The following is a 27,368-nucleotide window of genomic DNA, read 5'->3' as shown; positions in this document are numbered from 1 at the left end:
TCCACCGATTAGCATGACTCAGTGCGTAAGAATGTTTCTGTAAATTGTGAATGCAGAAGCTAGAATTATTCTTTTGGTTATATCTTTATAGTTTTCACATACAGCCTCTGTGCCTCAGATTTCTTGTACAGCCTCTGTGCCTCAGATTTCTCAGTTATGCTGTTAGAATTATAGAGAATAGGGGAATATTTTTATTCAGTATCTATATATATGTATGTATTTCTACTGGCCAGTATCTGGAACAAGAGCAGAAATATACCATTCTCCATTTACTTCTTACAGTTTAAACAAACTGCTGGTATTTTTCTTAGATTATCTCTGAAACTCTACCATTCCCCTTTGGCAACCAAAACATTAGGCTGGAAGTTATTCCTAGATCTCAGTATTTTCTTCATGCGTCCACATTCTGCCCTTAGTCACAGATGTGCAAAGTCACCAACATCAAAATGATTTTGAGAGTGTACCAGCACACTGAATTAAGTCCAGTGTTTCTCATGAAAAGAGCCTTTTGCACAAAAGGAGCTCATGAGTCACGTCATCAACTCAATGATGACAACATGATTTTTACTGATGCTTATTTTTTATATTTGTTATACTATAACAGTAATGTTTGTACTGTATAAAGATTTAATTTTTATGCCTGAAGTTGCCTTTTAACTGACCTGTTTTTCAGTCTGTTGCTCCTCATCTTCTGCATTCAAAGTTATTGGTGAGCTGGAGTTACTGTGCATAGCTGCATATGAATCTGCTAATGGATTGTTAGATGCCCTCCAAACAGCATGTGAATGCAGACTGGATGTAGATGATGTCACTCCTCCTTTAAGCAGTGCTTCAGCCATCCCTACCAGTTCCTCAAAATGGGTGACTGCCTGTGGCAATACTGAAATCAAATGGAAAGTGAGGGGTAAAATAGTAACTGAAGCTTTCAGACTCTAATTACATACATACTCTGATTACATATTGCTATTAAATTCCTGTCATAATGCAAGAGTGTCAAACTAGTCAGCAAAGATGCTTTAACATACTTTTTTCCTATTCTCTCATATATTTTCCTGCCATTCTGCTGTCCCCACCCATGCAGATCTGGTCTCTGTTTCTAGAATAGGATAGATCTGCAAGGCTAAGAGGTACCATTAGATAATGCCCATCATGGCACTAAACAGGCTATTTATCATTTTTCTTTTTGCTATCTCAAAATCTCTACAAGTCTGTAAAGCTATTGAATATGGGATAAGTAATGTTATGTCTGATTTTTTTTTCTTCAGAGAAGTTACATAGGTTGCATAGACTTTTTTCCCTTTTTTAATCTATAGAGAATATCTTTAAAATAATCTTTTCTCCAAGTAATACTTATTTTCAAATATAAACTTTTATTGACTTCATCAAGAAAAATAAATTCTGAGCAAAAAGGATGCAAGGAATGAAGAATTGGCAAGATACAGAATCACTAAATTACAGAAAATACCGTAAAAGACTAATACAAGTGCTTAAGGTGCAAGGCAAATGGATGTAAAAGTGTAAGAAAAGTTGTCTGACACTAACAAAATGTTTAAAAATAATATTCAAAAAGGTGGAGGTGAATGATTCAAACCAAGATGAATAACATAGGGAATGGAATCAGGTGGGCAATGAAACTGACAAGCACTTGCAGAGTCATATGACAATAAAAAAAGAAAAAAGACTCTAGGCTGTCTAGGGATGGTATGATATAGCTGGCAAGGGAAGGACCAAATCCTCTTTAAACCTTATTCATTCACTAATGTTTTGAAATTTTGGATTCAGTCTTGGCTGCCCCAGAGTAAGAGATGGAGACAAATAAGAGGGGCTTCAGAGATGATCACTAAGTGATGAAAGATTAATTTATAAAAGAACAGAGTGGTTCACCTCTGGGAAAGGACTAGATTTGTTGCACCTGGAACTAACTCAGATTATCAATAATGAGGAATTACCAAAGTAATTAGAAACGAGATAATTCTAGAACAAATAAAATTAAACAGTTAAAAGACTGCAGAGTATTAGAGGGGCCGAGACAGAGATGTGCAGTTGGTTTCAGAACCATGGTACTGTGGCAGACACCAGAGAGAATGAAGCACCCTGGACCCTCATGACCCATAAGAGCAGGACTCTGCTTCAGTCCCCACCCTCCAGCATTACAACCAAGACCAGATATGAAGCTTTAACAGCTGCAGACACCCACAAGCAAGGTCTGCAAGGAGGAACTGTACCAGCAGCACACAGTGCATACTGCAGAAGGAAGTGACGAGTGCTTGTAGTGGGTGACTTTCTATTGAGGGGCACTGAGGTGCCCATCTGTCAACCTGACAGGAAGTCACAAGAGGTGTGCTGCCTTCTGGGAGCTAAGGTCGGAGATGTTGCTGAGAGGATGTCACAACTTGTCAAGAGCACAGACTACTATCCATTGCTACATTTTCATGTGGACACGAATGACAGCACAAGCTGGAACCTGGGCAGAATCAGGGAAGACTACAAAGCCCTGGGGGTGCAAGCGAAAAGTATTGGTACTCAAGTTATCTTTTCTTCCACTTTACCAATTAGAGGAAAGAGTGCAGCCAGAAATAGACATATAATGCAAATCAACTTCTGGCTTCATGGCAGGTGCCATCATGAGGGTTTTGACTTTTATGACAATAGAACATTCTTCAATGACTATAGCCTGCTAGGGAGGGATGGGATCCACCTGTCTAGAAGAGGCAGAGGAATCTTTAGCAGCAGGCTGGCCAACTTGGTAAGGCAGGCTTTAAACTGAAGGACTTGGGGCGCAAGGTCCAAAGTGGCAATGCTCATGCCATTGCAACCAACTGGGGAATAAGCCAGGCCAACCAGAGCAGCGACAAATGTGCCTTAGCTGCCTCCCAAGATGAGAACCAGAAGACCAACCACCTCAAGTGTACGTATACCAATGCTGCCTGGGGAACAAACAGGAGGAACTGGAGCTCCATGCCCAGTCAGGAAGTTATTATATCATAGGAATAACTGAAACATGGTGGGACAACTCACATGACTGGAGGATCACAATTGGCTGTTTCATAAAGACAGGCAGGGAAGAACAGGAGGAGGAGTTGCACTGTATGTTTAGGAGAACCTTGAATGTATAGAAGTCAGCTATGTTGATTGTGGAAGCCCTATCGAATGCTCATGGGTCAAGATCAGAGGGGTCATCTCCAAGGGGGATCTTACAGTAGGCGTCTGCTACTGACCTCCAAACCAAGATGATAAGGCCAAAGAAGTATTTGGGTCACTTAAGCAAGCTTCAGGTCAAGAGAACCAGATATTTGTTGGAAGAATAATACAGCAGCTCACATGTCATCCATCAAGTTCCTGGAATGCGTGGAGGACCGCTTCCTCATACAAATATTAGATGTGCCAACCAGGAATGAGGCACTGCTGGACTTGCTACTCGCAGACCAAGAAGACCTGATTTGTAGTATCTCACTTGGTGACAGCCTTGGCTGCAGCGATCACAGTATCATGGAGTTAGGGATCCTGCTGAGCACACTGAAGGTTAGTACTAAGATAAAGCTTTTAGATTTTAGAAGAGCAAACTTCAGCTTGGTCAGAGCTCAGTTGGGAGGGATTCCGTGGGAAGCTTCCATGGAAGATAAAGGAGCTAACAAGTGCTGGGAGTTTTTCTAGAATGCTCTCCTAGAAGCACAGAAACAGTTCATCCCCTTTAAAGGTGAGGGAACTTCGTGGAGAAAAAGAATGCCCTGGCTTAACTTCAAGCTTCTGAGTCTGCTCAAATCCAAAAGAGAAGCATATCAGAGATGGAAAAATGGACAAATACCTGTTAAGAACTACAAGGGCATTGCCAGGGCACGCGGAGATGAAGTTACAAAATCAAAAGCTCAGCTTGAATAGAAATTGGCCAGAGGTGTCAAAAAACTACAAGAAGTAAACAATAAGCAGAAACAGAAGGAAAATATTGGCCTGCTGTTAAACAGGAGAGGTGAATCAGTCACCAACAACACTGAAAAAGCAGAGGTTCTCAACTCTTTCTTTACCTCTGCCTTTAGGAGCACTGTTCGGCCCCAGGCCTTGGGAACAAAAATCCAGGTTAATGCAAACACAGATCCCCTGTCAGTGAAGGAAGAATTGGTATGTGAACTGTTACAGGATCTTGACCTCTATATATCGATGGCCCTGTCATTATCCAACCGAGGGTGTTAAAAGAGCTGGCTGACATCATTGTGAGGGCACTCTCCATAATCTTTGAGAAGTTGTGGAGACTAGGGACATCCCAGAAGACTGGAAGAAGGCTAATGTCACTGCCATCTACCAGAAGGACTTAAAGGAGGATCCAGGAAATTATAGGCCCATCAGTCTTACTTCAGTCCCTGGAAAAGCTATGGAACAAATCCTCCTGGGCACTATCACACGTGAAATCACAAATGAAACACGTGAGTGGGAAAAGCCAGCATGGATTCACCGAGGGCAAATCATGTTTGACAAACCTGATGGCCTTCTATGACAAAATAAGCTGCTCGGTTGATGTGGGGTGAGCGGTAGACACTGTCTACTTGGATTTCTCCAAGGCTTTTGATACACTCCCCCAGAGTCTCCTCCTAGAAAAACTGATTGTGGTCTAGACAAGTGGTCTGTGTAGTGGGTGGAGGACTGGCTGACAGGCTGACCCAGAGGGTGGTGGTAAATAGCTCCTTTTCAAACTGGCAGCCTGTCACAAGCAGGGTCCCCTAGGGATCGATATTGGGCCCAACACTGTTTAAAATCTTCATAAGTGATTTGTATGATGAGATCAAGTGTACTGTGATCAAGTTTGCTAACGATACCAAACTGAGTGGGGAAGTGGACACTTCGGAAGGGAGAGTCACCCTGCAGGAAGACCTGGATAGGCTGGAAGAGTGGGCTAATAAAAACCTTAGGAAGTTCAACTAGGACAAGTGTAAGGCCTTTTACCTGGGAAAACATAATCCAGGAGTGCAGCACAGACTGGGACCTACCTGGCTGAGGAGCAGCTCTGTGGAAAGGGACCTGGGGGTCCTGGTGGACAACAAGCTCAATATGAGTGAACAGTGTGCTGCTGCATCAGTGACAGAGAAAGCCAACAGGATGCTGGGTTACATCAACAGGGGCATCAGCAGCAGAGATAAAGGAGTCATTGCCCCACTCTACTCAGCCCTTGTCAGGCCACACCTGAATACTGTGTTCAGTTTTGGTCCCTGCTATAAAAAAAGATGTGGACAGACTGGAGTGGGTCCAGAGGAGGGCCACAAAGATGATCAAGGGACAGGCAAGCCTGCCACATGAAGAAAGGCTGAGAGAAGTGGGTTTGTTCAGCCGTGAGAAGAGAAGGCTTAGGGGAGATCTCATTACCATGTTCCGCAATTTAAACAGTGGCTACAAATAAGATGGAGACTCCCTTTTTACAAGGAGTGACATGGAAAGGACAAGGGGTAATGGGTACAAGTTAATTCTGGGGAGATTCTGACTGAACACAAGAGGAAAATTTTTCACAATGAGAACAATCAGCCACTGGTATAATCTCCCCAGGGAAGTGGTGGATTCTCCAACAGTGGACACTTAAAATTCAGCTGGACAAAGTGCTGGGCCATCTTATCTAGACCATGCTTTTGCCAGAAATGTTGGACCAGATGATCCTTGACGTCCCTTCCAACCTGGGATTCTATGAAATTTCAGTAGATCAGGAAAGATGACTAATAAATAAGGTTAGTTGGACTGGTCAGTGGAGTGTTTGAGCTTAGCTGATGGTTATACACAGCATACAGAAAGGTTCTCTTGGGAACAACTGACAGGATTTAGACAGATTTTTTCATTTCTAACTGTGTGATTGCATGGCCTCCATGTAAGACAGTTTTTTCTAAGTGCTGCCAGAATTAAATGTTGCCATGTATCAGACTTTGATGCTAATGGTAGGCCTTGATTGTGTAAGGTGCTTAAGCATCCATAATTCCCATCCAAATGGCCTCTTATAAATCAAGCTTTTCATGACCTTCAGGCTTTCCTCTTCATCAAAATACTACCCCTGACTTTACCTTGAAGCATCACCAGGGACTGCCTTAGGCGGCAGTTTTCTCTCATGGTGTCTGTCAGTTTCCTCTTGAGACTTTTTATTTTGGCACACAGTTCTACCTTGGATAGTTGAAATAAAGGCTCTTCATCATCACTGCTACTTTCACTGTACAGAAAATTGCTTCCTGAATACGATTCTCTCTGAAAAAAATAAAACCGTGCTATCTAGAGCAACAACAACATAAAATTAAAGCGTTAAAACTAACATTCAAATATCTGGCTAAATCAGAATAATTTGTACACAGAATTATTCATACACAGAATACATAAGCAGAATCAGTGCATTTTAATAACAGCTGTTACTGAACATAGTTATTACCATTCCTGTTAAAATTAAAAATGAACTGTCAGTGTAATATGAAACTGTTAGGTACTTCTCTCTGTTCTCCATTCACCAGTTTTCTAAGGTAGTGTCTTTTAGAACAGTTAACTTCACTAAAACAAAAGTCTTATGCCCCCCTAAACAAATACATTTCAGTTTGCTTTTGCTTAATACATTAAAATTGCTGAAAATGAGATGTTTACCTGTTTGTTAATTAAAGATGTTTCAAGTTGACTCAGGATGGTGGCAGGAGCAGATGCCTGCAATGATTTCTTTCTTTTTATATGCTTCATCATCTTTCCCTGTAAACAAGATCATAATAGTGCCTTTGCATTTCTATAGAGCTTTTCATTACAGTATCTCATAGTATACCATAAACTTTTATTCACTGTGCACTTGACATTCTTGGTTAGTATTTCTGAAAAATGTGTTTGCAACTTTTTGTTAAGATTTATGTTTTCTTTCCCTACATTTTGTCACTGCAGATCTCAGCACAATGCAAAGCTCAGAAAACCTGGTCCCTTCCCTTTCTTATGCTGTGGTCAGATTTCTGTCTTACAGGAGAAAATGTAATGGAGCTACAGAGCATCCAAGTCTTGAATAATGCTTTTCTATTTAAATAGCAAAGGACAAAATCTATTGGCCTAAATGATTACTCAGCAGGTTATTGTGCTGAGGTACCATGTGAAGACTGCCTGTATTCCTACCTTTACTATACATATTTTGTGTACTGTGAAGAATCAATAGTTACAGTCTATTTCATTCCATTATGGGCCTATCAATATCAGGCACAAAAAGACAGAAACTCACCTGTTCTTTATCCAGGTCACTGTCCTCACTTTCTGAGAATATCATTTCTATCCTCTTCCTCTTGCCTTTTCCAAGGACTTGTATTTTTGTAATTTCATCTGCTCGTAATATCTTTTGCATCATTTCCACCAGCTCTTGGGGGTCATCTGAAGTGATGGAAAAAAAAGGCCAAAGCACAGAAAATTGCATAGCAATACCTTATAACTAGATTAAAATTTCATATCAGACAGATGCTCTGGAACTACACTCACCACTCATGTACACAACTTTCACCAGATGCTTCTCTGTCTTTCTTTCTCCCACAGGCCAGTTTACTAGCACGTGCTCATTTGGTTTCAGAAGTCTTTCTAGTTCATTGTCGTCACTGGGAAGGTTCTGTATCCACGAAGTCTCTCCAATTTGTAATGAATTATCATTTACAAAATCAAACAGTGTGAATTTTTTCATTGTTAAGTGATTTTCTTGTTACACAGATACTGCCTGCAGGATGTCATAGGAAAAATAGCTGTTACCGTGTCATGCCACAGGAATGTTACAAGAACACTTTAAAAAGCCCCAAACAACCCTCCTATTCCTGGATATTGGTAATTAACCTTGTATGAAAATATCCTGTTAAGGATGTGAAAACTAGCCAAGCAGCATGTTATATCTCCCCTGAAATATGGGAGATGATCTGCTCAACACATGCACATCAGAGAGTTGCCTCCAAAACTATGCACAGAAAACAGCTTTCACTCACAGAGCCCTTGCTTCCACATTACTACCATGATGGTAGTAGTCTATCTCCTGGCTGGGATCTCTATTACTACTACATTTGCCCAAACAAAAGTTTTCAGTCTAGCCTCTGACTAAAAGGTACAGGTGTGATAAAAACTCTCCCTAGGACAAAGGAAAGTACTAGCTATACATGCTATTAAGAGTGATGTATGACTTCTAGGGCTCTTTTAATCATCTCACGGGCAGCAAGATGATGTACAATTGTAGCCACAGGAAATCAACCCAGAACAATCCAGGACAACTGACTGGGTGAGGGATGACGCATTCTGGCAGTGGAAAATTTGACATACAAAAGAAATGACAGGCTGAGGACTGGAAGAGAGCTGAGCTGCTTCATGAAGAATAACAGCAACAAGGAGAACCCAACCCCAAATATACAGCTAAATCATTTGCTTACATAAAACAATATTTTTAAAGCAAAGGACCATTTCTGGGCTTTTTAAAGCACTGAAGTTCTACACTGAGAGAAGGGGACAAGTCATACTTCGTGGTTTATTTTTCTAATTAAGCTGATATGCCTTACACAGAAGTATGAAATGTAACATACATTATTAAACTCCACTAGAAATATAACGGGTTCACTGAAGTGTTTCCATTATACTCAGAGAAGATATTTTCTACTTTAAAATTATTAAATCAGATAAAAACAATAAATAGAAAATCTGGTTTTGTCAAACTTTGATCTTCTTTCCAACAAACATACAGTTTAGACTGTCAGTTCATAGAGGTGAAGTACTTTTACAGAACTGAAAACTCATGAATTCTCAGATGTGACAGTGTGATTTGCAATTTACTTGTCCTCAATCAGTCGGAACTAAATCTAATGCCTCATGCAGAGCCTGTCAGAAACGTAACTCAGAGCTAGGAAAGGAGAATTATGCGGGGCTATTATGTCAAAGTGAGAAAATCTGGCTGCAGTGCTCTAAGAAGCAACGTCAATTCGTTTGCAGAAGCCCAACTCACTGCTATTCACCATGTCTGTGCTACACCTCAACAGAGCTGGCTTTTCACACAGGGGTGAACTTGTTAATTTGCAAAAGACAGCTGCACTGTTGTCAACATGTTTACTGATACAATGAGGCAAGCGGCGTAAGAAATCGCCATTAAGAACGGTATTAAATCTTTTATGCAGAATGCGTTGAGTGTGATAGCAGTAGGATTGTTAAGTATGGCCCTGCTGAAGAAAGAAGACTGTTTGCAAGAAATCACATTAATTTTCTTTAAAGAGAGTTAGAAGACCGGGAAACATCCATCCCATGTAAATTCTGGAAAGGAAGTGGCCTGAACATCTATGCCTAGCATGAATCACTGGAGGCCTCATTCTGCCACCGATCCATGCTGAGCGGATCCTTGTACCACAGACAAGGATCATTCAAATGAACGTTTATTCATTATATATATTCTATATGTTTATTTAGACAAAGCAGAACCCAAAGAAAAAAGTTTCAGCACTGACCTCACTAGGGATAGGTGAGGTCCAAAATGAAACAGCATGTTTGTCTGAACAACAAATACCAGATTTAAAACAGCTGGTGCATGCAATCACATTGAGCATCAGTATTCTTCCTTCTTTTTCAAATGCTTGAGTATATACCCCAGTCACCTTAACATTTTTCATCTGGCAGGAAGATGTTAACTTCTACCTCTAATCAACCCAGCAGAGCAATCCCCATCACGCAGTTCTTTGATTCTCAAATGAAACGACTTTGAGCTTTCCACTCCTTGGCCTTTGGCAGTTGCGAGCTTCTTCGTTACCCCCCTAAAAGTCCACATAAAAGCAACAGAATTGCAGCAAAGTTGGAGCTGCCAGTGTGCTAAGACTAACAGCTGACTGACTTCTATACTTTTTTTGTTTCCCTGTAGTCCTCTAACAGTTTGTACGTTGTCTCTCATTTTGTATTGAGACAAATATTCTCTGAGCCATGAGACGTTCTTGTGGTCTCTGCTTGTGCAGGGTTAGCAAACCAGCCCAGGATTTCCAGGGACACACTGAGGACACAGGCTGTTCGCAGCATGGAGGGTAAGAGATGATTCCCCACAGCACTGGGGCTATTCATGTACACACTGTGCTAACCCTGTGCACATCAGTAGCAAGTCCAACAGCTTGTGGAAGGTATCAGGCTTGTGTATGTGTTTTACAGCTGAATGAAGTCAACAGATATGTGGACTTCTGGATGCTCGGAGCCCATGACAACAGCCTGGTGCCACTGTTAGCTGCTGAGAAGGCCATGGCCAGCAAAATCCCCTGCACAGTCTTTACAACAGACAAGCACCTGGATCCACAAAAATCCATCCTGCCACTCAAAGCTAGGGACAATTTTTACCATGGTCATGCCAGGACTCAGAGCTCAGCAATTTGTCTACATTACCTATAAAGCTCTTTTGAGCTGCCAAGATTCTTATCTGTGGTGGCAGGGTGTACTAGTAAACAGCTAAACTGATTTCACCAAAAGTCTTAAAAGCTGCCAAGTTAAAATATAAACTACATAGAATGCTGAGAGAAATAAGGAATGGATTTCGCAAATAGTCATGGAGGAGGGATGGGGTTGATCCACTCCTTTAGCTCCCAGCAGGAGTCCAAAATCCTTCTGGCAGCTTTCTGAGGCTTGTGCTCAGTCCTGTTGCTCCTGTTGCTTTTGAAGGGGCCAAGGCAGGAAAGCAGTTGTTGGGCAACAACAGCAACTGGCCAGGTCCCCTCTCCTCTGCTGCAACTCTGCTGGGCATCAGCTCAACTGCTTACATTACAGATAAAATGACGAAATTATTACATTGCCAAATAAAAAGAACAGAGTGAAATGGTTGATTGTTAGTATTGTTGTGTTATGGTGCTATGGCTTCAGGTCCTGCAGTAGACATTAATCAAACTATGTCTTTTCACAGAATTTATTGTGACAATCCATGGGCCCTGGGGATAATACCTAACTGTCTGTTGGCATCATCTCTAGCCAGTGATTAAAGGGAATGGAAATGTAGAACAAAATGTCTCTAATGAAGAAAAGGAACAGTAAAATACTTCACTTACAGGAAGAGAAGTCCTGCAGTGTTTTCTCACCCTGTTCTCCCACTGGAGTCAATGTGAACCTTGTCTGAGTCAGGACTGCTACAGATGCCTCCCTCTAAAACGTTTTATTTGCCAAAACAGATGAAAGGCAAAATATATTGTACCATCAGGGGGAAAAAAAATCTTGAGGAGTGGGATTAATCTTACCAAATTTTTACTGCCTTAAAAGTGAGAGGTTGTCTAGCCACATCTGGCTCAGTCACCATAGAAAGAGAGGTGACTCATCTCACCCTAAGACACGTATCTAAAAGACAGCAGATAGATGACTTACTGTCTGCAAGAGCCTATTTCTCTCCACTGACTTTTCAGTGACTATACAGGGGTAGATATGTCTCCTTAAAGAAGCTGGCTTGGCCCAACCCATCCTATATTAGCTTTTTCTATTTTTGAATAGATTTTGAATAGTAGGATAGATTCCAGTAGACCTTCTGCTATATGGAGCCAAAAGGATGGAGTCTGTTAAAGGATATTTGGTTCTCTGTTTTAAAGCTTTCTAACACAGTGCTGCAAGTCATCAGGTAAGATTTCTGACACTGAGTGCTTTGTTCAGTGGTTTAATTGGAAGATATATAATCGTTCACAGACACTACCCTGTGTGCAGCTACTAACCACAAAGACAGAATTATATGACCTTTGAAAGCCACTTATGTTTTGCAAGTTATTTAATTCTGCTGTATTCTCCATCTGAAAACACTAGCTACTTCTTTGAGAAGTACTGAAATGCAAATTTATGATTTTTCACTATTCTAAGACACAAATCTGTCTTTTTTCTGAAAGCAGGTAATTTGTAGAAGGGGTAAAAAAAAAAAGGAAGAAGCCATTTAATTTTAACGCTCTGCAGAGGAAACATTAATTGGACTCCTAATTTTTACAAACATGTTAACACCTCAAATTCTGCACAGATGCTACAAATTTGCACACAGAATATTGTTACTAAGCAACCCAAAAAGCCAGCACCAAAAAAGAAAAAAACAAACCCAAAACCACAAAAGTAATTTAAAGACATATTTCACCCTTTGACTGACATAGTCTGTTCCATTCAGCCGGAGAGTTGGCAGATGGCATGCTGAGATCATTATTTCTCTTTCCTTTCAGTAAATGCAGTGTAAAGCATTACAAATTTACAACATGAGATTGTAGGCCCACTCAATTCTGCCAGCTTAAAACAGAGCTTAGCCACCGATTTCAGCAAAACAAGAAATAGTACCACAACTGTGCAACACAGATCCATAATAAAGTACTAACATTTTGTATTATCTACCCTCTAAATTCAGCCTTTGATAATCCTAGTTTTCCTTAGACAAAAAGAAAAAACAACCTTTACAGGGCTGGAAATTCATCTACCTCACTCAAAACTATTTGTTTCCAATTCAGCATGATGAGTGGTAGTCACAGATTTGGTCTGTGTTACTTAGACTGTGGAATTTTACACTGAACTTGTCAGGACATTAAATACAATGTTGGTGTAAAACTCTTGGGCTGCACTGAAGTCTCAAAATTCCCAGTTCTCTGTAGCAAGTGTATGATGCAAAATGTTATATATCCTGTTGTGGGTTCTAATCTTATTCCCCTGAAACCAGTGTAAGATTTACTAATGATTTCAGCAGAATTAGGTACTGTCGGAAGAATGCAGAAGTGTTGTTAGTGCTTGAAAGATTTAAAGTGTGATATCTTAGACATTTCATGGGAAAATATGACTTAAAAGCACAAATCTGCTGCTCTCAGCTGAGAAATAGTACAGATTTTCCAGAATTATCAGTATCACTGTGTTCCAAATTCAGCTGGAAATCTGGGGGAGCATCTATCAGAACATTACTGCAGCCTTCAAGACTATAACTGCACAGAAATGATCCCACTGTCTTCCACAGGAAGGATAAAACTACACGATTTTTATTACTGATATCCAACAGCTCACTTCCTGACCGAAGATCGCTATCCTGGTGTGACTAGATATGAAATCATCTGAGATACTTTTCTAAGAAGTGATGCTATTCATGGTAAAGCGACATCATCTGGCCTTATGTACGCAGATTGTCTCGTTGACTTCAAAGCCTCAGCAGCATTTACAATCCACAGGATTATACGCAGAATTTGGCCCATACCTTGTCCCACACATTAAAATCCATTTGAGTGGCCCAAGGAATTCATGAAGCCATTATTATTTTTCACAGTAGTGCTCTCCATGATGTGAGTTTTAGCAACCTAGAAGTTCTATAAAATAACATTAATACCCAAATATGCTAAAGCCCTTTGTAGGACTGTGGCTTAAAAAAGCTCAGATTTTTGCATCAAACCATTAATTTTATTTGTAATACTGAGTGATAGGAAAGTATGAATAATGAATTTATTAAGCAGGTATATTTAGTATGTCTAGAAGTACCAAACTTTTGTTCTAACTAATAATTTATTCAGCTAACAGTGAAACACAGCATTCATTTTAATAAATTGCAAGATAGCAATCTAGCATCATTATTGGGATTTCAGTACCAGGATTCAGTTCTAGATTAAGATGCTTACATTTAGGTGTCAGTGGTGCACCAGGTATCTAAGTTATCATTGTAATCACTGGAGATATAGGGATCAATTTGGCTTCCTAAATGTAGGTGTCTAGCATCAGTGTCCTCTCGTATTCTGCTTGGCCTTCAGCTGCTACTCCAGAAGTGTGAATGTCCCACAGGTCTTTTATCACAACTGTGGTCCCTTTGGAGATGTCTCAGCCTTGAGCAACTCCAACAGTCATAAGAATCAAGCCCCTGTTGAACACAATTAAAGCTCCCTGGAGAGCAATTCAGTCTATTTCAAATGATCCAGGGCTCAATTCAGTTGCCTAAAAAGAAATGCACAGTGCAATCTTAGATACCATAAATTATTATGCTTAACTGCCTCTTCTGATGGGCACATATCTCACAGAGGGCCTAAACCCTCTTCGAGGCTCATGAGGGTGGTTACTAACTCCAGGCACCTCAAATGGCACTAAACACATACATTTAGGGAAGCATATTGTTCTCTGGGTCCCAATGATTGAACTGAGTTTAAATAGGAGCTTAGATACCTCACATGCCTACAAACCATATATATTTATTTATCTGTATTTTAATCCCACACTCAGTGAAAGACCCCCATAAAGATATCAAGATGCAAAACAACAAGGCACAAGTAGTTATCTTAATGCTACATCACAGATTAGTATCTTTATTAAATAGCTATTTCACAGCCAACAGATGGAAAACTAATACCCACTCTGATCTGCTTGTTTGCAAATGCCATGCTCAACAAAATGTATTAATATACAGACCAACAAAAATCAGTTTATTTATTGAACTGGATGAGACACCTAAGCTACAGGAATTTGAAGTCATGTGAAAGCTCTTTCCATACAGGTTAATATAGCCAAACTCTTAGAAGCAGTAGGTAGTCTAGGAGGAGAAACAAGTCAGCATGACTCTGCAGAGTCCAACACTTGGCCGTACTCATTCCAGTCTGGCTCGGGTAATTCAACACAACAGATCTTAACAGCTCCTAAATTATAAAGGCCAGTGACGTATTTGCTTATTTTGTCTAAAGGTGTTTACGGGAAGGCAACATGAGTAGGAAAAGTTTGACCACGTACAAATCTGTGCTGAGGTGCAAAAACTGTGCACTTGCTCTATGTAACAGCCCAAGCAGTCAAATACCCTTTTCCTAAAAGGCTGAAAAAATATCAGACATACTTTCCATATGCCACTAAGGTACTTTCAAATTGGACTTGTTCAAAGAAACCCACTGATAACCTGATGTGAGAGCTTATAAGAGGATGCATCTTACTCTTTTTATAAGATGGCATAAGCTATCTTACACCTTTCAATAAGCTGTGCTGCCCCAAAGCATTTACTGTCAGTGACATTCTCCCTTCAACTCTAAGAGCACAGAAATGAAATAGCAACTAGGAAATTCCAGGCTTGAGCCTTGTGGCATCTTAACTATCTCTACTCATATGTCTTTATTAGCTGTCACAGGTGAGTGATGATAGATTAGAAGTCATGCCTTTGGTTAATACTCAAAGTGCCTGTTCTTCAACTCCAAAGCTCTTCCTCAATTGCTCTGTTTTTGCAGCATGTTGGTAGGAGGGAATGAACTTGATGATCTCCAGTTAAGAAAAAAAATTCTGCATTACTATTAAAGGTCATGAGCTAGAACAAGAGCATATACGTTGTCCTCTTACTCCAGGGAATATTACTGCAATTAAGATAAGTTCTTTGTGGACTTAGGAGAATTGACAGAAAGGCATCTTCCCTGCAAGGATAACAACCTCAAACCTTATTAGAGCCATTTTTTCCCCTCCTGTAAAATTAAATGCCTTTTTAGTGTATGTAGTTCAACCTAACTTTATAAATTAATATGAGCTAAATGACAAGTGTTATATATCAGTCTGAAACAATCCTGAAACAACTTCCAGTTATACACATAAAATACTAATGAAGTGCAATTCCCTCTGGGATGCAAAGCCACATTCAGATTGACAACTGCTACATTAAACACTGCCAAAAGTGAATACAAAGCAAATTTTAACCAAGGACAAAGGGGCATACCACTGCTGTAATAAAAAAAAAAAAAAAAAAAAAAAAAAAGGCAAGAGGAGCTATAGCAGTATATTTCCATCTAGGCTCAAGATCAGCCTCTCTGTCTGCAAAGTCAATTTATGCCCACAGAATTCCTGCCAGCATTTTTCCAGCAACACTGTAAGCTGTGAGTGTACAACTGCATGGCTCATACTCCATTCGATTTATATTCAGTCTAATAAACAGGGGGAATCAAAACATGCATGTTGTGTGAGTTGATGAACCTGCAAAATAGGGACAATTACCTCTACATATATAAAATGGGCAGGCAGGAATTTTGTTTTACATGGTCACTGAAGAGATCTGAAGACAGCAAAATGTTCCAGTCATGGGAAGGGTCTAGTCTGTAGCACTGGAATCACACAGTTTGGTCTTGAGTAAACCATACAACCTTTACAATTTAACTTCTCTTTTCAAAGGATCTGAAATAATAATACATATCTACCTAACTAATGCTAGTGTGCCTTCCAAACATACAAAGCACTGTATGGAGTGAACAATTTAACAAGTTTTGCAGAACGAAGATTTGCAATAACCTTGCTGAATTTAGAACATATCATTTCACATAACAGAGTTTTTTGAAATGCGATGCCTATATCCAGCTGGAAATTGTTATTCTTTCAGCTGAAGAATGTATTTTATAAGGTTTAATCATTTACCAGGAACTCCCACAACATTTTCTCATATATCATGCTTAAACTGCTAGGAAGCACACTGAGGACAACATGTAACCCGTGAAGTAGAATATTGAGAGGGAAGGTCAATTATTTCATTGAATGGAGTTGATAATACTCAGATACTATGATGTTTTCTGTATTTACTTTGCTTCCTTCTTTGGTTTTTACTGTATTTACTTTGGTTCCCGTTTGATTAGAAAAAACCCCAAATATTTTGTTAAGAAGTATTAGATGATTAGAGAACCCTTCTAACCAGTTAAGTAGTCATTTAAGCAGAATATTTTACTTAATTATAATTAATTAGTAGAAACACAATCTTTAAAGCATACCTACATTCCAGTGAAAGGAAATGATCTTACCCTCTCACTTACTCAGCAACTCTTCTGAAATGGTATCATATATCATCTCCTATTCTTATGTCCACATCACCAGATCTAGCATGTGACCTTCTTCTTTCAGCTCACTGATACAGGGAGTCTTATAATTGCAAGATGAGGTCCACAAGGCCTGAATCTGTAGAAGCAGAGGGATGCCTTCGCAGAGTTGTAGAGTGCCCTTGAATCCTACAGCTCGCATTGGGGGAAGTCAGCAGATCTCTGCAGACACGGTTTCTCCACTCAAAATACCATCTTTTTTTTTTTTTTTTTTTCCTCCTTTCAGCCTAACCCACAGTACTCAGCTAGGATTTTAGTTTCTTTTAAAAAGTGTTTCTGAATCTCACATACATTATCAAGGAATATGCACTAGTCCATAGATGGTACTGCAATTCTGCATACGGGCCAAGGGTAAGGGAAGAAAGTATCTTTGCCTTCAGCGTTGCTAAGCAGTACTGCTAAGTCAGAACAGGTTATCATGAGAGACTGGCTGAAAGAATATTTTAGGTCAACACTGCCTTGTCTCCCTGCAGGAGGGCTGCTGCTGCTGCTACAACACATTCCCTGCTCAACTCTTCCATTAAACTGCAGAAGTTTGACATAATTTCCATGCTGTTCCACACCCTCACGAAGCTTGGGAAAGTAGGTAAACAGCTGCATTCAAGAGTGACTGCAACCAGAGAAACATCCTCCTGTCCTGCCCTGTCCTTTTCCACTGCAAGCTTTTGCTGGTCACCCCTTTCTGTGGAGTCTCTGAAGCAGAACTTTCGTTTTTCATCCCTCTGCCCAAGTACTTATCACCACCTCCTCCCTCAGCACTGCTCAAGTAAAAGGCTGCTTCCAAACCTCTTGCCAAAAACTTCTGCTATGCCCCTGACTGTCACTGCTCTGTTTCCCTGTGATCCTCGTCAAAACAAGCATCTGCCGAACACTACCTCCCACCTTCCCACGTCTCTGCAAAAGTGCAGCCACATCATGCGTACTCTGAAATGGCAGCAAACCTTATTTCAGGTTGATGGCTGCCTTCTTAGATTATAAAACACTTTTGGACTTAATTCAGCCTCTCAACAACTTAGATCTCTTTTCTGACCACCCTTGCCATTCCACACACTCTTGTCACAAGTAGTCTCAAGACTCATTACCTTCTTTTACTTCCTCTTCTCTGAAATAGCTTCAGCTCCGGAATTCTCCTTCTGAGGTCAAATCTCAGCTGAGAGGTTTTGTTTTAACCTTCTCTCTTCATTCCTTTTCTCTTCTCTGTTTATCATGCTTAAGATTTATGAAAAGTTCCCTGAAAAACATTCTGTAAAGAAGCTTAGATTAAAAATACTATACATATAAAACTTCTTTTAATTTCTCTTTTATTACTGTTTGTGGGGGAAAAAAAAAAATCTACCTACATATAGTTTGCTTATTTCACATTAAAAATAACTTCAGCAACTTAAAGTTTATTTGCCATAGAAGTAATATTTTAACCACACTACCAAAACCCGCAGTATTTAACAAGCACAGAGCAGTAATGAATATAAAGCAAGCCATAGCAGCAGTTTGGTATACACACGAGACAGTTGACTCAGAAGCCTGGAGCAGTAGCTCTCAGAAAAATCACACGTCAGCATTTCTTGTACTAAACTGTACTCTCTTTTGCATTTGAAAAAAAAAAAAGCAGTTGTCATGAAATTTATTATATCCTTTTGGCAAAATATTACCCTCAAGACACCAATGAGCTCTAAGTCTTAGAAGGGAAAAGCTATAAACCGTAAACTAACAAGCTAACATTAGAGATTTGCCTGTCAAATGTTTTCTATGCACCGTTACCAGAGAACAATGTGAAAATAACTATTTCTTCTCAGTTCTCTTCAATTCAGCATGCAGTCACTGCTGTGCTACATTTCCTCTACCATCCCATTCTGAAACAATAAATCAGTGCAGAGTGAAAGGTGTCGAAAAGTTTCCTGCTCCATCAATACGCTGCAGTGAAGCACTGCAGCAGGGCAGCGCGTTGCCCGAGGGATCACGCTGATTTGCTTCATGTTACAGTGAGGCAACATGAACCGTTTGAATAATCTCCAGGTAATCTGCATTAAAACCATTTTACTGCAGTGTACTGCGGTATTAGGAAAGATTTCAATATTGTACCATGTGATGCAACACACACAACCTTATAGCATTTGTCAGTTCCTAGGCAGTGAGGGAAAGCTTTAAATGAAAGGCTGCAGCGTAGCAACTTTCCATTTTACAAAGACAACAGACTATTTTGGCTCACTATGTTGACATACAGTAATGAAATGATACAAAACTCACAGAGTAAAATATTATAGACTTAAAAGCCAACATACTTTTTTTTTCTTTCTTTACTTAGCTCCCCAACCTGGTATCAAAAGAACCTTTCAGTGAAAGTGGATTTCCCTAACGTTAAGGGTACAGTAAAGTGTTACCATGTTATAAGCTCAATGACAAATGAATTTTAGTATTCCAGAGATCCTTTTTCCTGTTCTTATTTAAGCTACCACAGATAGGTTTTCCTCTCTGTCCTTCCAGCTTGAATATTTTGTAGTTTAATTTAAAATTGCACACATACTTTTCTGTATAGTTTTATGGCAGTCATACAAGGCAGTAACATTTCAATGTAATTCCAATGTTTACACATTATTTCCATGAAGTTTCCGAAATGTTCCTCGGATTGATGTGTTCACATCAAAGATACATGAAAAGAGTATGAATCTTGTCTCGAATTAGCCTAACTTTTTCCCCAGTAACACAGGCAAACACAGTATTGCAAAATAGTACCTAGATATGTTTTCAGCGCGTGATTTTTTGTGTGTTTAGTAGTATGAGGAGCTTAGAACCACATTCTCAGAGACCTCTGAAAGAGTGTTTGAAAGTACGGAGTTTCATCAAAGTAACAGCTACAGGGGCAGCAACAGCCACAGAGATGAACTCCTATTACCTGCATTAGCAACCTGCACATGCCAGGATTTTTCTGCTCTGTGCGACACGTCCGCTCCGGCGCGGCGGCGGAGGAGCGGCACGGGGGGCGGCTTCTGCGGCAGCACGTTGCAGTTCACTGCAGTGAGAGGGTCTGTACACCGGGTACCGCTCCGTACCGGCTCTCGCCGCACCGAGCCCCTGCACCGGCCAACTCGCCGCGGCTTTCACGGGGGAAACGTCTTGGCGAGCGTGCAGGTCAGACATCGCCCGGTACATAAGCACCGTACACGCTCTGTGCCTCAATGCGTGACCCGGGCGGGAGCTGGTGCTGTATCCCGGTCCCTTCCGCCGTCAGCGGCCGCCTAAATCCCACCATTCGAAACACGGGGCAGCGCGACACGAGGACCCCGCTCACCTTGGCAGGATCTCTCACTGACACTTCCCAACCCCTTCCCCCTGCGACAGCTTTGCCACGAAACCGGCCGCGGTGGGTGCCCCGAGTCCAGGGCCGCCTGCCCGGGAAACGGCTGCGGACCCGCCGCCGCCACCCCGCGCCCCACCCGCCGCTGCCCTCGGCGGCGGCGGGAGCGGGGGCAGCCCCTCTCGCCCCGGGGGTCCCCAGTGCCCCCCGGTACCTCGCAGCAGCCATTTTCCGCCTCCCTCTGCAGCAGCTCCAGCGCGTGATGTCACCGGCCGCCCCGGCCAAGTCCCCGCGGCGGCGGCAGCGAGCTGCGCCGTGCTCCTTCCTTCCTTCCTCCCTCCCGGCGGCGACACCCTCCTCCTCCTCTTTTTTTTTTTTTTTTTTTTTCTTCTCCTTCTCCTCCTACTCCTCCTCCTCCTCCTCTCCCCGCTGCTGCTGGTCCTCCTGCCGCCGCCCCGCCCCGCCGTGCTGTGCCCGCGCCGGCTGCCATGCGGCTCCCCGCCGCTCCCGGCCCCGCCCCGCCCCGCCCCGCCGGTGCCCGCGGGCGCTCAGCTCGCCGCGCTCCCCGTTCCCCGCTGCTGCGCGGGCGCGGAGGGGGAAGCCCCGCCACAACCGTCGCCGCGGCTGCTGCTGAGTCACGGCCTGAATTCCATCCCGCCTCTCCTCCCTTCTTCTTCTTCTCCGCCTCCTCCTTCTCCTCCTCCTCCTCCTCCTCCCCCGCGCCGCCGCCGCCTCCCACCCGGCTGCCGGCTCCAGCAGCGCGGTGCCGGCGGCGATGCCCGCCCCGCTGCCGGGGGGAGAGGCTGCCCGGCGTTGCCCGGCCCCCCCCCGCTGCTCGCCGCAGACCCGCGCACGCACAGGGGCTGCCGGGCGCTTGAGCCATGATTGCCGCGGCTTTCCTGGTCCTGCTGAGACCCTACAGCATCCAGTGCGCCCTCTTCTTGCTCCTACTGCTGCTGGGGACCATCGCCACGATTTTATTCTTCTGCTGCTGGCACCGCAGGCTCCAGAAAGGGAGGCATCCCATCAAATCCGTCTTTTCAGGTCGCTCAAGGAGCCGAGGTAAGAGCCGCTGCTGGTCCCCGAGGGCCGAGGGGGGGGGGTGTCCCCGGCCTATCCTGCCGTTTCTGCCGGCGGAGGGCCGCTCTGCCTCCGTGCAGCCGGGCAGAGGCTTTAAGGAAAATTCAAGCCGAGCCCAGGACTGCGGCAGCCTTGTCTCCACCCATCCCTTAGCGAAACCTCGGCCAGCGGGAGGGAAGTGAGGGGCTGGGAAGCCCCCAGCCCTCCCCGGCCTCTCAAGTGCTGCAGAAGTTTATGCTTAACTTCTTCCCGATGAATTAAATATAAATGCCGGGCGGAGCTGCCTGCAGCTCCGGGAGAGCCAGACCCCGTCCAGGAATATGCGCCAAAGGGCGAGCAATTCGATAAAACCGTTAGCCGGAGCGAAATCTGAGGTGGATCTGGTGGAGCCTGTGTGTCTCTCTGCTTCCCTTCCAGATGCTGTCATGAGAACTCATCACTTTCGCTCTGAGGTAATTTATTTAGCACGCAATTTCAAGGTCAGAAGTTGTTCTCTTTACCTGAGTACATATTGTTGTCTTTTGTTAATGAAATCACGTAGCAAACTTTTCATTTTGCATGAAAAACATAATATCCTCTTTCATTTCTTGTTTGTTTTTCCCCACACAAAACGTGAGCTCTTCATTTGTGTTGCCCTAACCAGCCTGCTGATTTGTGTCATTTCCAAAGCAATTGGTTACTTCAAGAAAAGCTGGGCTTACTGTATGTGCCAGACCTCCCTCTTCCCCAAAAAGCAACCCCAAGCCCAGTTACTGACCGCACTGTAAATACGTGCAGAGCTGGTAGGTTGTGCGACTGCAGAGCGTCCGCTCGCTTGCTTTGCCGCCAGCCCTCACCTGCGCCTTGCTCCTTGTCAGGGAAGTTGCCCGCTTGGCTTGGACGCTGCCGCGGGAGATCCCAGAAGGATCCAGACTACAAGCCTGCTGGGCAGGCGCCTCATTTCGTGACTCTGTATTCATAGGTCAGGGAAATCAAAACTCTTACATGCCAGTGCTAAAAGTATAACACAAACCCCAGTCGCTTCCTAGGGATTCTGAATGAGGAGGGTAATTGCTGGGAAAACATGGAAAATAATATTCTTTTAGTATCTACTTTGTTTCCATGCTGCCCTGTAGAGCTTCTGCCTAGATATTTCTCTTGCATGGTTTCCTGCTATTGATTTAAGGCATATTTTTATGCCATTGCCTGTTATTCTGGAAGCCTTGAGACAGAGTTTTGCACCAAAATGATCCTTTGTTTTAAACTATTTGCAATTTTTCCTTACCCGGCTGTGGGTGAGAAAATTACCCAGTTATGACTAATGTTTTCAAAAGTGTGCATGGGATACATTTTTGCAATGTGGTTCATACTGGCAATGTTTTAAACTCCTATTTTGCGATTTGTAGGCACTATCACAAAAAGAAGGTGACATAGGGAGCATCCTATCTTTGTACTATGAAAAGTCTGGTTTTGCTGTTGCCTGAACAGTGCTGCAGTAAAGTGAACAAACAAACGTGTCCCTCTGGACATCAAAAGATTTTTTCATTATTTAGTTCCTCCAGTATGAAATACTTGGTTTCCATGTAAAATTCTTTCACTCTTGAGCCTAGATAGAGATGAAGTTTAATGTGTTATGCTCTTTTGAAATATGTGTCATCCTGTATGGTGACTCTTAAAAGGGAAGTTTGCAAAGTAACTTAATTTATTTTTATTACTTCAGCATGTAGTTATTTGCATATCACCCAGTTAGAAGTAGCCACATTTAAAATATTACCTAGAAGTTTTCATTTACTGAAGCATGCTAGACTAAACCAGTAAGAACTGTTATAGTCTTTCATAATTTTCTACATTTCGTTTAGACAAACACCACAGCTAATAGTCTAAACTGCCCTTCTGAGTAAGTGGTGGAGCTGTTTTCCCCTCTGTTCTTTTGATTCTTAAGAGAAAACGATGACTCATTTGACATCATGAAATTTTCATTTTCCATTTTTTAAAGTAAAACCTTATTTTAATGATCTAATTGAATTGATTAATAACAAATTATAGGCATATTCCCCTGAAAATAATTGGCAGCATTATCTGAAACAAAATTTGGCATTCTCATTCTATATCAGCACAAAACATTATGCACTTCCAACTCCGATAAGATGATGATGAAAGCAAAGCATGATACATGAAAATATGGGCTTTGAATAATCCCCCCCCCTCCCAATTAATATAACATCTCAACTCCCAAGTTTTATAGCACAAGATCCATCTGCTAGCTTCCACTATGCTTAGTTGTTTGTCAGGTGCAGTTATAAATGGTGTTTCTTAATGATAATAAAAGATAATGAAAAATAGGCTGATAGTAAATGGCAGTGGGTTGGCATTCATCTCCTGAGAGCTGGGTTCAAATCTGACTTACATCACACGTGAACGTGCAGGTGGTCTAGCAGCACTGCACAGAGAATTATAATTGCCCTATCTACAGAACGGTTGGCAATTCCTGCATGATTGGCTGCCTGCCAGGAAAGCCTTATATTTGGAAAAATAGATGTGTAGCAAATTTATGTTGAGGTTCTTTGCCAGAGACACAGCTCTCGGTGCATGCCTACATTGTCTTTGTCTATATACAGTGAGAACTATTTAATCCCTTTCCTTTAGTACTGAACCTCACATTAAAAAATAAGACACCATACTATGGGAGGGTAAATGCTAAATTTGAAAATGTATTTATGACCCTTATCAGCTCTCCTGTTCTGAATTTTATATGCCACTGGTGAACTGAATCCACAAATAGTCTGTTTTTGTGGGTCTTGATTTTGAATGTCTCTGCAAAACATGCCTCATTATTATACAGCAAAAGTCTATGCAAATATTACTTATTATAGGATGAACTTAAACACTTGACCCCCTGCCTCAAACGGAGGTAAATTTGCATGAATCATTATGAATATAAAGTAGGTTAAAGTCTGTTTTTGTTAGATGTGCTTCATAACAGAAAAAGTAATTGGCAAGAAGATGTGAGAGTTTCCTGACATAATACAGTGGTGTTTCCACTTCCCCACTAACATTTATTTACTACCATCTGAAGTTTGTCAGGCCTATTTTTTTAAATATATTTTTGTTGCAGTCCTTTAAGTTCATTATGACTATGACTGCCCTTAAGATTCCTCCATCCCACAGGTACTGTAGGTACTCCGTGAAATCACATAGGAATCACACCCAGAATAGTTAATGTTTCTAATCTCAGGGAGACCTAGATATGCCATGGCTGTAAAAAGAAAACAAGTAAATTTCCAATGGAAATATTCATTGCTTACATTACAAATCAGACTTTGATGTAGCTACTTGCACTAGCCTCTCTTTATTTTGAGAATCAGTTGTAGAATGAAATGTCTGTGCTCAACTAAAACCACACCAAAATAACTAACTCAGTGAAAGTTTTACCAAAATAGGGACTATGATCCATTCTTGGGTTTATTCTTATTATTAATATTATTATTCCTTGTATAGTCAAAGCTGTGAATGTTGTCAGTGATTCACTGAGTTCATTCTTCTCATGCTCTCTGTAGAAGTTTGTTTTTTCATGAAGTATAGGGATTTTCTCTGAGTACTTTGAGGGCTTGGGTTTAATACATTTCAATGTTTAGCATCTTACACTTTACAAAGAGGTTTGAATGTCTTCTGTATTTTACAATTTAAAGGCATTGCGTAATGTGGTGGTGTTGCCACTACTTGTGGTTTAGATTTCTTTCTGAATTAGTTTTCCTTGTTCTTGAGGCCTCTGGAGTCATGGGATTATGTGAGATTTTTACCTTTCAGTTAAAAAGGAGGTAAGCTTCTAGCCCTTAGCCTGGAAGGAATTAATCCAAATGGTACGATTCTCAAAATCTTTTGATTTAGGGGTAAGAACTCTTGAAAAGGAAGGTCTCATTCAGAATCTTCAAATGATTGTTTTTATGAGATTGTGAAGGGATAACTGTGCTAGTTGCTAAACCAGTAGTTGATGGTTTTCATAGTATTGGGAAAAAAAAATCACCAGATATATAAATCTTTTGCCTGAAATTTTCTCTGAGTTTTACAGTTTTCTTTTATCTTACCTTTTAAGTTGGAAATACTGTGATCTCAGGAAGTGAAGGTATCAGTGTCAGTGGGTAGTCACGTGCAATATGGCATCTTTTTGTATTTATTTAATTTTGACTCATATGTTTTGGGCAAGCGTCCTGTGAATGCTTCTGCTGAGACCTACAGGTATCAACCTACTAGGAAGCAAATCCATAGAAATTTTACAGTCCACTGTAAATTCTGACTTCACGTAACCCAGGTGCATGTCTGGTGGGACTAGATACACCAGTAAGGCAAACAGGAGTTGACGCTTTATGAAAAGACTCTCTGGGAGGGCTGGCAGCAGTTGTTAACCACAGCTGTAGCAAAGGAATAACACTCGGTCGTTTGAGTTTTGTAGACCCCACATTTTCTTCTTGGTATACTGAACAGTTACTACAAGGTTATACATATTCACGCTATTGTTGTGACAAGACTGGTAGTGAAATAGGTCAGCCAAGACTGATGACAGATTTTAAGAGCAAATGAATTTGCTAAATCATCCATTATGGTACAATGGATGCAAAACTATAGTACAACCATCTCTGGTAAATGTATATGTTGACTTTGCCAACAATTGATGCCCAGAAAAAGTGTTCATAAATTTATCCCTAAGTGTACCTTTGCCATAATCGTCCCCCTTCTGAGGCTGACGTGAGACAGTTGCCTAAAACCACAGTTCTAGATAGCTTACAAAACAATAATGAATAGTCTTTGAAGAGTTGCACCATAATTCATCTGAGCATTGCAGTTATTTATAAACTGCTCCAGATATGTACAGCTCCAGTGAAAAGAGAAATCAGCAGACCCTCCATGCTGCATTTGAATCTTCTGTTTGATTGGAGGCAGTGCATTCAAGGAGCAACAGAAATGTACAGGACTAGCCAGAAAAATACATTCATTCACCTATTCAAAGGATGTTTCTTTGTCTTTGCGGAGCTGAATCAGCCTGAAAATATTTTACCTTTGTGTTTGACACGCTTTTCCCCCAGGATGTTTAAACTGTTTTCCATTAGCCTTCTAAGAGTTAAGGAACAGGTTCAAGGGAAAATAAATCAGAGACAAAAATAAATTGTTTTCTTAGATGTATGAAAGCACTTATGTACAGGAATGAATGGAGAGCTATAAATACAGGTTACTTTATAAAGACAAATCCTTCTATCCATCTTTCATACTCTGTCTATGCCATGTTATTGGACATGGTATGTCACACTGAGCTGTTACATGGCAATCTAGGTACCACTGAGATTCTGCTTACTATAGGTCATCTGTTCATCACTGTTTGTCAGCTTTATTCACTGCAGTGCTGCCTTTAGATAGCCTAGCAAGCATTGGTCTATGCTGAGAAACAGCCTGTTTGGCAATTGTACCACAAAATACATGGTAATTCCCCGGTTGCTGCAGCAAGATCACTTGGGTTCCTGATTTAACTCCAGAAGACTTAACTCGGGTACCTTTACTCTGTACTACAGTGTAGTGTAGGAATGCCCAATATATTTCTATAGCTATCTGATTGCCTGCATCTCTATTCTAGCTTCTGACAGTCTGTGGAGCATTGAAACACTGAGGGGATCTCCTCTCAGCTCCATCAGTCACCCAATAAAGTACTGTCACTGTGTCACTGTCCACATCAGTGGTAAGGCATGGTCTCGATACACTGCAAATTGGGACCTGCATTATAAATGAACACATCTTCACAGTGCTCTAACAGGATAGGGACAACCACTGCCTAAAGATCGGTACATAATAAAACTTCCTCTTACTATTTAGTTATATAGTTATGTCAACAACCTCCTAGCTATCATGTAAGTATTTGCATATTCAGGCTTCTCAGTATCTTCTGTTACCTCTGGAAATGTGTGTTTTAGATGAGGTTGCAGCTTCAGTTCTGTTGTATGCCAGTTACAGTGCACATTCCTGGTGCACACAGCTGCTTGCAAGCAAGCAGAGCCCTGGTTTCAAGGGGATCCAGGTGGAGCACGGCTTGTCACCACCCATCTGTTAGCAGCCACATTATATACATTTACAGAATGGGAACTTCTAGCCACTGTTTTTTGGCCGAAACTAACCTCGAATTGAAACTGTGAATTAAAATAGCTGAGGTCATACTTGTGGAGAGCACATGTATTACCACATCTTCTGTAGAAACTGTTCTTATGCAGACAGAAAGAATCATGCAG

The 27,368-nt window shown here is 41.5% G+C and overlaps 2 protein-coding genes across 8 annotated transcripts in view; one reads left to right on the top strand and one right to left on the bottom strand.

Annotated features, from left to right (window-relative positions):
* Positions 1-20,519, bottom strand: part of BEND6 (BEN domain containing 6) — a 28,511-nt gene extending 7,992 nt beyond the window's left edge. Inside the window, exons 1-8 of one of the 4 annotated variants that reach the window (XM_074861764.1) lie at positions 20,255-20,519; positions 17,831-17,991; positions 16,674-16,827; positions 7,453-7,681; positions 7,202-7,347; positions 6,595-6,693; positions 6,033-6,234; positions 663-880 (exon numbers count right to left, since the gene is read on the bottom strand). In XM_074861764.1, the coding sequence (XP_074717865.1) occupies positions 663-880; positions 6,033-6,234; positions 6,595-6,693; positions 7,202-7,347; positions 7,453-7,648 (861 nt within the window). In that variant the 5' untranslated portion in view covers positions 7,649-7,681; positions 16,674-16,827; positions 17,831-17,991; positions 20,255-20,519. The remainder of the gene's footprint in view (positions 1-662; positions 881-6,032; positions 6,235-6,594; positions 6,694-7,201; positions 7,348-7,452; positions 7,682-16,673; positions 16,828-17,830; positions 17,992-20,254) is intronic. The other 3 variants (XM_074861767.1, XM_074861765.1, XM_074861766.1) reach the window with 3 other exon arrangements.
* Positions 20,520-20,645: 126 nt separating this feature from the next.
* Positions 20,646-27,368, top strand: part of DST (dystonin) — a 316,365-nt gene continuing 309,642 nt past the window's right edge. The window contains exons 1-2 of one of the 4 annotated variants that reach the window (XM_074861756.1): positions 20,646-21,102; positions 21,538-21,572. In XM_074861756.1, the coding sequence (XP_074717857.1) occupies positions 20,922-21,102; positions 21,538-21,572 (216 nt within the window). In that variant the 5' untranslated portion in view covers positions 20,646-20,921. Of the gene's footprint in view, positions 21,103-21,537; positions 21,600-27,368 lie in introns of all 4 variants that reach the window. The other 3 variants (XM_074861754.1, XM_074861758.1, XM_074861759.1) reach the window with 3 other exon arrangements.

The sequence above is a fragment of the Strix uralensis genome, chromosome 3, assembly GCF_047716275.1.
Source record: "Strix uralensis isolate ZFMK-TIS-50842 chromosome 3, bStrUra1, whole genome shotgun sequence".
In the NCBI taxonomy this organism is placed as follows: domain Eukaryota; kingdom Metazoa; phylum Chordata; class Aves; order Strigiformes; family Strigidae; genus Strix; species Strix uralensis.
The sequence above is the reverse complement of the archived record's forward strand: the minus strand, read 5'-3'. Positions and strand labels throughout refer to the sequence as shown.